This window comes from Epinephelus fuscoguttatus, linkage group LG2 (genome assembly GCF_011397635.1).
Source record: "Epinephelus fuscoguttatus linkage group LG2, E.fuscoguttatus.final_Chr_v1".
NCBI classification, from domain to species: Eukaryota; Metazoa; Chordata; class Actinopteri; order Perciformes; family Serranidae; genus Epinephelus; species Epinephelus fuscoguttatus.
In genome coordinates this window covers 23,439,614-23,454,986 of record NC_064753.1, presented here as the reverse complement: position 1 = coordinate 23,454,986, position 15,373 = coordinate 23,439,614, and the positions used below count along the sequence as shown (strand labels likewise).

Below are 15,373 nucleotides of genomic sequence, written 5' to 3'. Positions count from 1 at the left end.
TGGAAAAGATGACAATATCAGCTGTTACTGACGCAGCTTACATTTTAGAGAGGAAAACAAAGGTAAAACCATGAATTAAGGTGTGGAGTCTCATGAGAAGAAAAACTACACAGACAGAAGAGAGTACTTGTTTAGTAAAACATTCAACCTCCGGCTTGTTTTGATGAGCAATTAGCAGATGATGAGCTGAGAAGCTCCCTAATTATCAAAGGTTGACCATCGAGTAATCATGCAAGCGTTTGCACAAGTGTACATCTCATGAAATATTCATACTATAAGAAATAAGCCAAAAAAGCTATTAGTTCAATGTGTTCATTAGACATCTGACTAACAAGCCAGGGCATTCAGGCAGAACATCAGAATAAGAATGATTTACTGTGCTCACTCTCTAACCCTGAGCATCACAGACTGTTTGTTCTTTCAGAGACAGACAGACTTGGCACTCCCCGTAGGCCGCTGTGCCAGTTTCTTACCTGGACAGTGTAGCTGCCTACAGCAGTGGCTCGTCTGAAACGAGTGCCCTGCTGCCCTGCCAACACAAACAGCTCTGCCAGCCGCTGCTCCATTAGACTGGCAAAGCTTTGGTACTGTCCCTCCAGGCTGACGTTATCCACATCCTGGATCACTGCACATGTAGACGAAAGAAAGAGGATGGCCAAATGGTTGTTAAGACAGAAATTAAATTGGTGGGGAGGAAAGAGAAAGAAGAGATGAAGGCGTAATTAGAAATGTGCATGAGTGAGACATTAGCCATAACAACATGGTAAACTAATGACAAATCCTTCCTGTGCTTCCTGGGAGCTTGTTTCAGAGTCTTCCTGTCCCAGAGTGGTCAAGCATCACCCAGTGCAGCTTTAATCGGTTCTGTTTTATCAACTGTTGAAAAGCAATGATCTTGGTTGTACGTCTTGTTTAGTGTACAAGTAAATCCAATTATCCAGGGGATGACCTTGAACCGACTGGGCCTCTCTCTGCAGTAAGTGCAGGGTTAAGAGCCGCACAGCTGGGTCTGAAAGGCCCATCTATTATACAGTATAGTAGTGTGCGTGCCCTTGAACACTGAAATGTTCTCATGTTGCTGGGAACATGTAGTCACTCATAAAGCCAACAATAGACAAACCAGGAGTCAGCTGCATCTAGCTGCTCATGTGAAAGAAGACAGCTCAGAATATAAAAATATGAACATGCATCAAGTGTTTAAGATTCCATAAATTGCACCCTGTTTGAAATCCACGATTGTAAAGGTATACATACATCCTGTTCAGGTATTTTTGGTGTCGTACAGAAAGCAAAGAAACAATGTGTACTATTGGAGATTCATGTAGTCACTGCAGCATTATAATGTGCACATTACACAACGTAACACACATAAGTTACCCTAGAATAAGTTGTGTTTAATTGATATATATATATAAAAAAAAAAACAATGATATGCCTACCTGTAATAACCCAGAATTCTCTTGTAGCAACGGAGGTGTTCAGATTGTGATACTCCAGTGCTGCAAGGATATAAAGACATAATTATTTCCTCCTATCAGCTTTAAAGGTCCCCTGCAGACACGTTTTAAAGTATAAAAACATTATGATTATTTTTTGTTCTACATGGTTTTCACACATAAAAGTACAAAAAATTCTGAAAAGGGGCTGAAAGCAGATCTACTCTCTCTCCCCAATTGAGAAATTCTGGATCTGGAATCCGCCCCACCCACCACCACTGCTTGCTCTAGGTTTTGTAACATTTGCTTTTGCTTTCCACTTTCTCTGGCATTGGCACAACGCTAAAACGACATGTGAAGATAGGTCTGGATATGCAAGGCTGGTGAAAGAGCAGTGCCCATCAAGATGGCCAGTGTTAGCATATCAGAAAACTTCAAGTCTGTATATATCCCACATAATCATGAGGCAGTAACTTGTGTGTAATCTATGTATTCTGGAAGGCTGCAATCACATGACCAATGCACTGACAGGAGAAAAGAAGAAAGCGCTCCCAAGCAGGTAGGTTGGGGTGGTGGATGGGTAACAAAACCCAGGACTTTCCCCCAGGACTTTCCAGGAGACTGATGTTTGGAACCGTGTGAACCTTGAGTCATTTTAAGGTACGTCATCACCATGTTTTTGTTTTTTTTTTTGCTACACCTAACCACGGTAACCTTATTTGTCTAATTACGAAACTTTATGTTAAGTACATAACGTCATTCTTGGGGCCCTAATTCATAGGATATCATATGAACCATTGAATGAGGATAAGTTGGTCTGACCCAGACTCAGTCTTTTGTGTAGAGGGCAACCCATAGTGGATTTTTAATGGCCGATATAACAATGATAGCTTGGAGCAGGAAAAAACGATAGCCGATTAATCGGCTGATAACACCTGAGATCCCACCCTACCCCTAAATTTACAACTAAACTAATGAAGAAGTAAAGCTGTCCTACATTAGTTAACTTTCATCTAACTCATACAAATGATTGCATTACCTTAAATTTGCATGTTGGGTACGCCATTCAAAAGCCTTACAGCCATACCCACATGACCAGTAGAGATTACAGCCATTGGCCACTATCGGAGCCACATTCTGCCATTAACGACAGCTCATATAAAGTCCTATTGGCGCTGATTAATCTGCCAAAACAATCAACTGGTCGTCCTCTACTTTTGTGCACCCAAATCGGCAACTAACAGGCGTGTCAGAATGGTATGTGTAGTTAGCATCTTTTATTTGTTCATGTTAGCTTGTTAGCTTATAACTGAGAGTAGCTGACACAGCTTGAATGGTTGTGAAACATACAAAATGATCTGCTACAATGTTACAGTATATTTACACTGTCACATTGTTTTAGTATAATTATGAGGTCCAATGAAAGTTTGCAGAAATATATATTCTGTCTGGCTAAGATTTTTATATTAAGTGTAATAAGTCTGTGTAATAATAAGCTGGAGGCTTCAGGTTTTATTTGCATATCAGACAGTGATTAGTTTTTGTAGTACCTAATCTAGTTTGCCTTGGGTCCATTTGAATCTCATATTTAAGGGAAGTGCACAGAGGTCACTCCTTTAAGTAGAGGAATTTGAAAACACCTCTTTGGTGATAAACTTTTCACAGACAGAAGTCGCTAAATTCAAGGTCAGGCACTTCAGGAGACATTAACATAAGAAAACGCTATTTTGAGTGGAGGGGATCTTTAATCAATCATTAGTCTTGCCTGCAACGCCTTTGAGCGAGCTCAGGCAGTCAATTTGAGCTGCACTGATTCATACACACACATCATACATCACTCCTCATATGTCATCTAGAAAACACACCCTCCCAATCTGGTGGTCTAATAAAGCTGCAAAATCTTCCCAGCTCTCCCTTTGCATTGTCAAGCTGCTGCCGCCCTGCATCTGTATTGCTGCTCGCCGTTTCAGCCCCACCTGCAGGCTCCAGGTAAGGGGGGAATATTTAAGCATCACTCTCCAATATCTCATGTAAACACATCTGTGGGGAGCGATGAGGCCAGAGTCTAGACGCCAAACTCTATCTAAGATCTGCTGTCAAAATAAAGATTGAAACATGAGTTGTCTGACTGAACTGCACTTCCTTGAATTATATTTTACTGAGAAGTTTCATTCACTGTTTACATGCAATCATTTTAATATTACCGTCATAAGTGATAAATTGAAGGTGCAAGATTAAAAAAAAATTGAATTGAAAGTAAATCCAAAGAATTACATGAACGTTTTTAGACACCGCAGTTTCATTTTCATTTGCTTTTTCAGACTTTAAGATGTGTGTTAACAAAGACCTGCACCCTTTCTATCAGTTGTCACAATCAGTCTTTAATCTTAAGAAATGCACAGAAAATCATCAGAATAAATTATTTTAACTACCGCAACTGTTATGATTGCCACAAGTGGTGGCGGTGCTAGCCTGGTATTTGTTTCTTGAGGAAGCAGTGCTTATGAACCTGGCCCAAAAGCCTCAGAAACTTCTTGTGGAGAGGGGGAAAACAGTTTTGTGTGGTTGAAATCTCAGTTTAAATCCTCATTATCACTTCATGTCAGACAAATACAGAGGCAAGCAGAGCTTTCAGCTGCCTGAGCTCTGGTTGTCTCTGTGTTCTTTTACATCTATTTCCTGCCTGATTAAGCTCTTGTGCTGGAGGCTGGTGCAGTGTTTGGGGGAATGCTGTATCACTGGCCTGTGAAAGCAGGCTCGCTACAGAAATGTACACTCAGGCATGACGGGGGGGGCTGCTAATGGATAGGGCTGCAGGGCTGTCAGCAAAACCAGTCCAACATTGTCTATAAGTTTGAATCATGTGGCGTATTAGTCGGCGCGAAGGTTTAACATGAGCCTCTGCTGTTGTGTGATGAGAGCCTGGGGGAAACATTTGTACAGCATTTATAAGTCATTCCAAGAGAGGAAAAAAAGCTCCCAATTCATAGACAGAAGGCTATTATTAAAAGAATTTTGCATCAGCGCTTGGATTATAGTTCTCAGTGATTGTTATGGTCTAAAAGGAGACATTTTGCAAACAGCTCCACTCATATTCCACCTGAGAGAAATAGTTGAGAGGGGGAGAGGGGGAGTGAAACAGCTAAGCGCAGCCATCCAGCCTACACAGTCGCCACAGGAACAACGGAATACTCGGCGCTACAGACAGACACTGCGGAGTGGTGTGAGATCCCGGGCCTTTTCTGTCAGAGCAGAGCCCAAGGTGGTATGAGAATCCCCCACTGTTAATTATTTACTGCGATAATTGGCTTTGAAGTGAGGAGGCAGCCGCTGCCAGCATATGCTCGCACCTCCTGCGAACGGCGTAATATCACTAATGGCGAGGCTACAAAACAAACACAGCGAACTCACTGTCACACGTTCCCTCGCTCTTTCTTTAACACTCCTGCCTTCCTGGATTTTTCTGTGTGTGAGTTTACGCTCTCTTTGAGGCCGTTCTTGGTGTTGAGTTGCCTCCCTTGCTTTCCCTGCTCCCCAACTAAATCATCCTGCCCGTGGGTAACTTTGCCTTCGAACTTAATTCAATCACAACACAAAGTGAGTTTTAATTTAACGCTCACTAGCAGAAATCCTATTTATCTTGATTTAAATAGTGTGTAAACCCAAACTGCCATCTGCCCTCATTGACACTGACGTTGTATCCAATCTCTGGAGCTGCATCAGACTGGATTTAAGGGATGCAGCTTGTTCTGTTTTGGAGGAAACAACCTCAGAATTTTCTGTCTTATATTTGTATCGTCTATAGCCACCAGTATTCCATATTTCACTGCAGCCTGGTTGACTGCGTTACACAGCACTAAGGCCGCCCTCATGACTATGTCTCATGTACTTGGTTCAGCTGGTCATCAGGCTCCTGTAAATACTATACATCACATCTAAACCAATTTAAAAAGCTACTGCAGAAGGTAAATCACAAATGCAAGGCAAAAAACTCCACTGTTTGTTCTTGTAAGTAGCTTGAACCTATTTATCTCTAACACCAGGTCACAGGGTGTTGGAGCGCACTAACACACCATTAATTCTGGTCTCTGTACGGCCAGACGTATAATTGAGGAGGAAAGCACAGTTTCTGCTTCACTTTCACATCCTGCAAAGGACACATAAGCCCCTGATTTGGAAAACAGTGTGTGTCTTTGCAGATAAATGGATATTATCTAACATACTCCAGACTTAACAGCACTTGACTGAACATGGAATTTTTCATTCTAAATTCGGCTAAATGTGGTCCAGCCAGGTGCACTCTGGGAGGTTAGAGAAGATCTGTAGCACATATACCCACTGGGCTTAGCAAAGGAGAAGAGGAAGGTTGTTTTTAAAGAGTGCTTTCTAGATTGGGCTCAGCTAGGAGGCAAAACAGCCCCTAGCTTAAAGGGACCAGTCCGTCCCAAAATTAATGAATATATATTCTTCCTCTCACCTGTAGTGCTGTTTATCAGTCTTGATTGTTTTAGTGTGAGTTGCAGAGTGTTGGACATATCAGCCATACCAATGTCTGCCTTCTCCTGAATATAATGGAACTAGATGGCACCGGGCTTGTGGTGCTCCAAGTGCCAAAATACACATTTTAAAAACTCAGCAGCAATGTCTTTGTCCTAAAATCATGACCTACTAGTCCATACCCATTGGTAGCTTGTCACCTTCTACCTATGCCAATCCTCAATGCCAGTTTCACATAGATTGACCACGTCAGTGAGTAGAAAAACATGGGACAGACAGAATGACACCCTGACAGTTTCCGTGATTATGTACAGCATACCATACCATGACTTAGTCATACCAAAAATTAGAAGAAAAACAAACATTGGGCCACAGGGGGAGCCACAGCGATCGGCCGCATTTTAGCCATTTTTAAGCATTTTTCTGTTGTTATAGCGCCACCCAGTTGCCAATTAGAGTTAAATTTCTCCAGTCACCTTGAGGCGTCCTGTTCTACATATCTACCGAGTTTAGGAAAAATCAATATGGGGGTTGGGCCTAGATGAGAAATGAGCTCTCTAGCGCCCCCATTTTGTTTGATGGGGTCAATAATGGAGGGCTCCCCTCAGATTATGTGTGGTCATATGCCTACAAAGTTACGTGGTGATTGGTGAAACCCTTGAGATGTTATACACCTTTATGTGATGAGCCACGCCCTCCGCAATATTCATTGCCTTATAGAAGCTCAGTTTTAGTAAGTTTTTCAACTTTTGCCAAGAGGGAACTTTAGATATTGGTCCCTAGATTATGTTCACAGAGTTTCATGCAGATTGGTCAAACTTCCTCGGAAGAGATCGATTTGAAGTGTTTTTCAAAAAATTAAAAATGGCGGAAAATCTATATAACCGGAAGTTATGGGTTCTTAGGGCAAATTTGTTCCTCATGAGGAGAGGCATCTCTGTGCAAATATTCATGTCTCTACGACATACAGGGCATGAGATATGCCCATTCAAAGTTTGCAATTTCAATCGGTTGCTATAGCGCCCCCTTTGGCCACTTGATGTAATATTGCTTCATTTGCATCCTCCCATGACCCTCTACCACTGTGCCAAATTTCACATGGATTGACCAAGTCAGTGAGGAGGAAAACGTGGAACAGAGACACAGACACACACACAGACAGAGTTTTAGTCATTAGTAAGATTACTCAAGAAAATCCACAGACCTTGCTGCAAGCCCGCCAACCGTATCACTGTGCAGTAGAAAGCGTGCATCTACGCACAGACGAGAGCCTCCTGCTCAAGACAGTGTGTGATGTAAACATTAATAGCGTCCTCCTCTACTGAGCTAATGTTAGCTAGCTCAGTGGTGCTACGTGGGCTAGCAATAAATGCACATTTCCCTCTGCGCCGTGATACAGTTGGTGGGTTTAGTTCGGTAGAAAGAAGATAGTCTCTACATGAAACTGCTCACAACAGGGTCTGTGGATTATCTTGAGTAACCGAGTCATGATTTCTGGAAAGAGACATTGCTGTTAAGTTTTTCAAATGTATTTTTGTGGCACTTTGAGCACCACAAGCTGAGTGCCATCTACTTCCAATAAATTGGAGAGAAGGCTGACATTTCCAATAATCTGCAACTCACACCAAAACAATCTAGATTGATAAACAGCACTACAGGTAAGAGGGAAAATATGTATTTGTGATTTTGGGTGGACTGTCACTTTAACTCAGGCATCAGTTCTGCTGTGATCCTGAGCATAACCTTGTATAGAAAAACCTCTGTCTTGTCAAACTGAGCAAAGTCTGGAGAAACTCGAGTACTGCAGCTGGTTAGAAACCATTAAAATTCAGCTAGCGAGACTCATTTCTGCTCAAAACCTAACCAGAGCTGCAATTTACAGGCGTGGGCCAATCCAGCGGCTGCCTCTGGATCTCCAAAGTCCCCTTGACCCAGTGTGTCCTCATACAGATTTTCACAAGACCTCCTTGAGCTTGATAAAACAGAGATAACATTATGCAAGACAATGAGGTCTCTTTCACATATATAAGCTGTAATACTGTGCCTACACAGGAGACATAGTGTGAGCAGCACTGTGAGCCCAATACACAATCACTCCACCGTAGATACAAGCATAAAACAGGAGAAAATAGACTTGAAGCTCAAAAATACGCTTTGGGTCGCACTGTAAATGTGAGAGAAAGTGTGTGTGAAAGAAGCTTATATCCCCCTTTCATCCGCAGCTGCCCAGTTCTTTTGCTGGACCTGTATTTGAATTATGCCTTCTGCATCTGCCGTATCTCCCTCTATTGAGCAGTTTACATATCGCACAGGAAACAGGCTACACACAGGGACTCTGCTAAGATTGCTGTTTAGACTCCGGCTGATTCCCTGTCACTCTTCATTTGTTTTTCTCTGAGCACAACTCTAACAAAGATGGAGCGCTTGGCTGAGTATGCCCTCAAAGGAGGCTGAGATGAAAGGCACGGGCTTAGTTGTGTCCTTGCATCAACTATCTTTAAGTGACTCAATCATTAAAAAACAACTGTGATCGTAAAAGCAGCAGAACAGTCACAAACATCCAATTACTGAGAAGCTGGACGTCAGTCAGGCTTAGCGATGCGAATTCCTGAGTTTTACCATCGCTCAGATAGACCATCTGAAAGAGTCCGGTCCATGTAAATGCAAAATGATGCTCAGAAAACATCCACTTTCACCACAATAAATCAATCACAGTTTCTAAGGTTGGAAGGGGTCCTGATTCCTCTTGTATAGTCAATAAATATATCAGTTCCTTTGTCCAAGGGTCTAAAACCAAAACAAAGCCTGAAAAGTTTATATAAAACCTTCTGAAGGCTTCAACAAAAGGAAGAAACACAGAAAGGCACAGCACCTGTTGTCTTTTTCTTTTTTCATTGGTCTAATTTGTATTTGCAGAACAAATCGTTCCCAAGAGAACACGAGAGCTACTTCTGATGTCTCTTCTCGTAAGAATTACTCACGACTAACGGACATATATTTGAATGCAAATTGTAACTTACGCTCAGCAATGACAAGTGGCGGATAGAAGAGGAAGTAGCCCACCAGCTCAGCTGACAGCTGACCAAGGAGGTTTGAGGCAGTGGTGCCATTAAGGAAGACAGTCCCATTCCTCACAGTGTAGACCAATGACACAGCAGGAGAGCCTGCTGCCTGGGAGACACTCAGCATCTGGGAGAAGAAAAAAAAGCAGTAAGCGCACAGGCTCAGAGTCAGAAGAGGACACTGAAATACATAGGTATAAGCACATAAAATGCTTGGGATTACATTACAGTAATGTGCACATCTAAAAGATTAATCCACGTCTTGTAAAACAAACTAGACATGGCAATAAAACAAAGCCGAGATGACAAACATCAAAAAATCAATTGTTGTCTTGGATCAACAAATATGAAAATCATCAACAAGCACAACGGCGGGGGAAATTGGCAAGGCATCAAAGAGTGCAAAAATATTGCAGCATTATTTTTTTTCAGCCATGAATAACCGTCAAATTAGCTTTAATATAGGGTGCACTTTAATGTGGCAGCTCATTAAAATTAATACAAACACTGCCTCCCTAAACATAATTAATTTGCATTTTAGAAGCGGCTCTTGTTTAAAAGGCAAAGCCTGAAGGGGACAATTTTGCACAAATTGCACACAGTTTGCATCTGTCTGTAGCTGTCAGATCACCTAAACCACACAGTACAACTGATGCGTGACGGGAGACGAAACTGTTACAGTTACATCTACTCTGACACGCTGTAAACAACATTTAGAAAAGTCTGGTATGCATGCATCGTCTAGCTTAACATTTGTTTGGGTTGCTCTGTATACTTGATATTGTCCAAGATAAAGGTGATATCGGGTCTCTATCAAAGTCACACCTCAGATTGAATTGATCCATTTAAATACAATGAAAACCAAACACTTCAATGCACATGTCTTAACTTGAAAATTATGTTATAAATCACAGGATAACCACACACACAGTGCTACACAACTGTTACACCACATTACCTGAACAGAGAGCCTGCTGTTGGTGTTGAGCACTTTGGCCTGCGCCTCAGAAAACACCCTCTCAAGCCTCTGCTCCATCATTTGAGAGAAGCGACAGGACCGAGGATCATCGCCTGGTCCCACAAACTGCAGCACTGGAGCAGAAAAACAAAATGACCTCACAAAACAGTACACTGGCAAAACTACTGACGCCATTTTAGAGAATTCTTCAGGATGCTACAACATTGTGTTTTTGCTGTTTTCGGCAGTGTTTATATTTGGAACACTAATTATATGATGGGTTTTATTTTATGTCATGTAACTAAATTCTGAGTAGACATGCATTATTGTCATTTCCTCCTCTGATGTGGTATCACAAGATTTATTTTATTACTCCTCAAACCTAGTTTCCGCTGAAATTGCTCCAGAGCACAGTCACAGCAGGGACAAATAACAGTACGTCTCAAGCTGATCTCTGACTTTTTTTTTTTTCTTTTATCCCCACTGAACACTAGCTGACCTGTTTTCAGCTGGAAGCCAGTGGCTGGGCTGGATCTCCATAATGCAACTGGGATGGGCAGGGCTGTTACCATGGGGAGGTACTGTCGCAGGTCTGAAATCAGCTTATCACGGCCATAGGAGTCCAAGCCTTCCAGCACTACAGAGGGAGGGTAAACCATGTCCCCTCCAGTCACGTGATAAGCCACTGTCATGTTGGGGGAACCAAATACTGTCTCCACCTGAGAGGGTGAAGCAGAGAAGAGGATTAGATGTCTTTAAAGAACCACACTGGTAGTTTTTACCATGTTTTAGTCCGTTAACTGTACAATGCCTCTATGTGAGTGGGCGATAATTTTACATTTCTCTTACTACACTAAGCTAAAACAGTGTTTCATTGCCTCCACTGGTTGAAAATTTCTAGCTTGTTTTCCTAGACAGGTCTGATTTTCAAGACCCACACCTGTCCCCACTTTTCAATGTATGTAAAATGTATTCACTGTGCAATATAAGAGAAAGCATGTTGGCTGATTCTAATAGTTCATTTTAAAGCCAATATCGGCCAATACCGATGACATGCCAATATTATCATCCTATAATCAGATCCGCTGTTAGGCAGCACATTTAAAGCTATCGTTTTGGGAAATTTCAAACATGTGAAACTAAGATAAAATACTTTAAAACTAAAGTAATTCAGGAAATACAATTTCAACAAATATTTTTTGGTTATTCTCATAACACTGAGCAGCATATCTCATCAGTTAATGTGCCTGTTAGTAACGCTCTCATATTACGGGTGGCGCAGGAAACAGCTGACACACAAAATCAGCAGTCAGAGGGTTAAAACATTAAGATACTAAATTATTATTCTCATTTTATTTAACATATTTATCATGCCACAGATCTGAGCCACAGAACCAAACCTGTAAATAAAATTAAGACAAAATATCACTCATAAATAACCACTTTTGCAGTGCACCCTCCGAGCACCCGCAGGTACCCGACCTGTTGCAGGACTCTGGGATAGTGTCAGATGTGATCAGAAGCAGTGATGTCCTGAGGTTTTGAAACACACCTGTGTATCTCCACTCCAAGGTGAGAAATTAAACCACTGGAGCTCAACGTTAAGTTGCTCTTTGAGCCAAATTTTCTGCTACTTTTTATAGTTTTAAATTCCAATAATAATATATATCCAGATAAAGAAGTTTATTTTAATCACCTCAAACAGGAAAGTTTAATCCAGTGAATTATACAGTATACTTGAAAATCAAAATTAAATAAATACATTATTATATTACAGCTGTCTTACTCGAATCAAAACGCTGATGACCAAAACATAGAAAATCAATATTCACAAAAAAAAAAACCTTATATATAAATAACATAAACTAAAGTATAAATCTGTTAAAAACATCCAAACAATGCAAAAGCAAGATTAAAATCAATTAAAGTCCTAGTTTACATCCTCCTGAAAAACATCTAGGTGTACAGTGGCATCTCCTGTGGAATAAAAAGGTACTTCATCACACCGATGTTAAAGTGGTGTAAATCAAATGTTACCATAAAGTTGTTACTCGCCGCATTGCAGCTTGATCGGCATCATTACCCACAATATAACCACGGGTATTAACGTGATAAACGACATGATAAAAGTCTCTGACGCTGACTAATTTCATCTCGTGGTCTCTATCGTACTGCCAACTATGTTCCGAACACCACCACAAGGGTTGAAAATGATTCTCTACCTTTCAGAATCATAACAGTAAACACAGAGAATCCGTGTGGTAAAATGTGATCAAGACGACAGGCTGATCTGAAAGCTCTTTACAGATGGGCCTTTTCATTAGAAATAACATTTCACTGTGCTTCAGCAGGAACAGCGCAGGTAGAAAATCATAAAATGAATGAAGGCTGAATTCTATTTAGCTGCTTCACTTTCAGGGCCCTGGTATTATGCGTGCCGGCTCACTGTCATGCCGTCATGGCTCACTGGGACACTTGAATGAAACGGAGTCATCGTTAATGTTATTAGTAACACCTGTGCTTTTTCTGCTGTGACAAGTCAAAATGTCTGCTGTGAAAAAGGCCTGTCTGAAGCAGTTTTAAAGTTTTATATTCACGCCATACTGATGAAATGAATGAGAAGAAGCCACCCAGTGTATAGAAGCCGGTGAATCAATTCAAAGTTGCACGCATGCTGTGGTCAGCTGTGATGTAAAATATTGTAGTTAATCTGCAGAAAGACATGCGTGGTGTGTTCCTTTGTAAGATCAGAGGGTAGCGTCAATCAGTCATATTAGTAAATGAGCTGAATGACAGGATGTTAAACTGTACTGGATTGATGGAGCGTGTGAAGAGTGTATTCCAAACTCTCACTAATGAAAGCAACAGGGGAGAGAGTAATTATGGAATACAGATAGGCGGAGAGGCAACCAGGAGGGACGGGCTGCTGAGGAGGGAGATAGAAGAGAGTACGATGAGCGAGACATGGGAGAGACTGTTAAATAGAGAGTTTGGGACAAAGAAGCTTATGTTCCCTCACTTCAAATCTAAGAGGCCAGGTATCACTGTGCTCTCAATGTGTGTGTTTCGTACTTGCGTCTATTGACGAATGCACGTGTTCGTCGGTAAGAGTTTGACGTTTTGGTGAACTCCACGCACGCAGAAACCGGAAAGGGAACAATGATAGATGTTGCGAAACTGGGTGTGCGTGTAGGAGAGGTGAAACCATTCAGGTCTGTTATCTAAACCCATCTGAAAGCCCGCGCTGACAAGGAGATCCGCCGGCCAAAACACTGAGAGCCTATCCTCTCTATAGCTGAGAGTAACCACTCAGCCTCCTCACAATTCAGCCTTGTTACAAGCTCTGTGAAAAGAGCCCTTTATTATCACTTTATCCTCTCAGGCTTCACCCATGTGAAGGTGTTATTAAGAGATTGCATTTCCAGCAAGCCAGAGATTGGTAACACACCCACCAACTCTATCTAAAAGAGTGTGAAAGACTGCCAACAGATTAACCTGACCGATCTCAGTCAGTCAGTTTTCTAAAAGTTTCAAGTCACCGGAGAGCCCTGAGTACAAGCCACCAAAATAGTTTACTTTTATGTAATCTTTAAAGGCTCTAACTGGTTTTAGCCTCGTGGTTCAATTCATTTAGTCTATTCCTCATCATCTTTTTAGCATCAGCACAGCACATCGCTCTACTCCCAACCATTTATAACCTATAATTAAACACAGAGGCAATTTCCCTCGCCAGCAGCTTGCTTCCCATTGGATGAGAGAGCAGCGCTACTAAAAGGAACCCAAGCAATGTTGAAATGGGTGACAGGAGTGCACTGAAGCAAGACACCTTCAGAGACTACAGAGACAGAGACAGAGTGAACATGTGAGAGCATTGACCTTCACATGGGCAGGACAAACACACCGGGCCTCACTCTCAATTATTTGATACTTCCACTTTGAGAAATACAACACGCTGAGACATTTCACCAGATTGCAGATATACAACCCTCTCACACACACACACACACACACACACACAGAAACATGCACACATAAATGTACTTAACATTTGCTCAAAATTGCAACACTCTAAAGGCACTTCAACTCACTGGAGACTGGGAGGAGAGAATTTTTTTATGCAGGGAAAGAATCCAGCTCCTGCTTCATGTATTTCCCCTGCAAACAGTATTTTTTTTTCCACAGCCTAATTTTATTCTCGACACTGATTTTTTTCTCCCATGTTCAGAGTATGCACAGAGAACATTTTACCAACTCACTAAAACTGTCCCCAGAGGAAGTCTTTGCTTTTTACACACAAGCGCTCACATATAGACTCAAACACACGTTTCTACTTCTCTCCGACTGCATTCTGGAGCTTCTCATAGCCAAGAGGTGCTCCTGATACAAAGTCACACTGAGCGGAGGTATTAGAGGCTTATTGGAGGGAGAAAATGGTTTTTGGCACAGTGGGAACCATGATTGGTTCCACAAATGGCTAATCCACAGACACAGAGATCACTGTGAGCGCACTGGATCTGCTTGTGTCATTATTGCAGGAGAAATGATGAGGTTGGTTTTTGTCAAACCAAAATCTGGTGTGTCCATGGCTGTGATAAGATTGCCTTTTGGTGATGTGTTGTCTTGTTATAAATCAGTGAATAAATAAATGAGGGAACTGGAGCAACAGTTCTCATCTACAGCACTGCTACAGTCCTAATCTACATCTTGTTTTAGTGTTGGTACAGTTACTCAAATATGTGACATCACCCGCTGCCTTCAGGGACACATTCAGTCAACCTAATTTCTATATTAGTCCTCATCTCTTCTCACATAGCCTACATGAGAGCCCTCGGTATAAGTGTCTAATTCACTCCATGCTAATAAACCTCCAGATTTCTGGTGAGGGCACAAATAGGAACCATTCACTGCTCACCGGTGTTGGAAAAATGCTTGATTATTCAGCCGAGATTGAGCAACAGATTGGGTCTGAAAAAAGTAGCTGTCAATCAACATGTCATATTTACTAACTGCTTCAAAGGAAAAAAATGCGAGATACAAGCTTCACATGAATCTGTTCATTAAGGAGAGGAGACGCTTGAATAGCAATAAATCTGCATCTCTTTCACTTCGCTCCATGCAGAAGTTACCACTGCACAATCAACCACAATCTGCACCAGAGTACCAAGCCTTTGTATCTGGCAGAACTTTTAACACTTCCAAGAACAAGGCAAAAGTTTTTTACAATTAATTTTTGTATGCAGTTAGATTCTTTGGGCAACAGGACTTTAATCTGTGTCTGAGTAATGATGCTGACTGATGCTGCAGAGATAGAAAAACAGTGGTGTGGATTTCACTTACTGACCAGCATTAAAGAAAATACTGTTTGTAGGTAAACCAAGCATTCATTCATTTTCCGTAACCAATTATTCTGTTAGTGGTCA

At 41.5% G+C, this 15,373-nt stretch overlaps 1 protein-coding gene across 2 annotated transcripts in view; it reads right to left on the bottom strand.

The window, feature by feature from the left end:
• kiaa1549lb (KIAA1549-like b) overlaps positions 1-15,373 on the bottom strand; it is an 88,593-nt gene that overhangs the window by 27,627 nt on the left and 45,593 nt on the right. For both annotated transcript variants that reach the window (XR_007451755.1, XM_049604615.1), the window contains 5 exons: positions 10,453-10,672; positions 9,954-10,087; positions 8,954-9,122; positions 1,440-1,499; positions 474-625 (listed from right to left, as the gene is read on the bottom strand). Coding sequence is in view for 1 of the 2 variants with exons in the window: in XM_049604615.1 (XP_049460572.1) it covers positions 474-625; positions 1,440-1,499; positions 8,954-9,122; positions 9,954-10,087; positions 10,453-10,672 (735 nt within the window). In the remaining variant the exon portion in view is untranslated. The remainder of the gene's footprint in view (positions 1-473; positions 626-1,439; positions 1,500-8,953; positions 9,123-9,953; positions 10,088-10,452; positions 10,673-15,373) is intronic.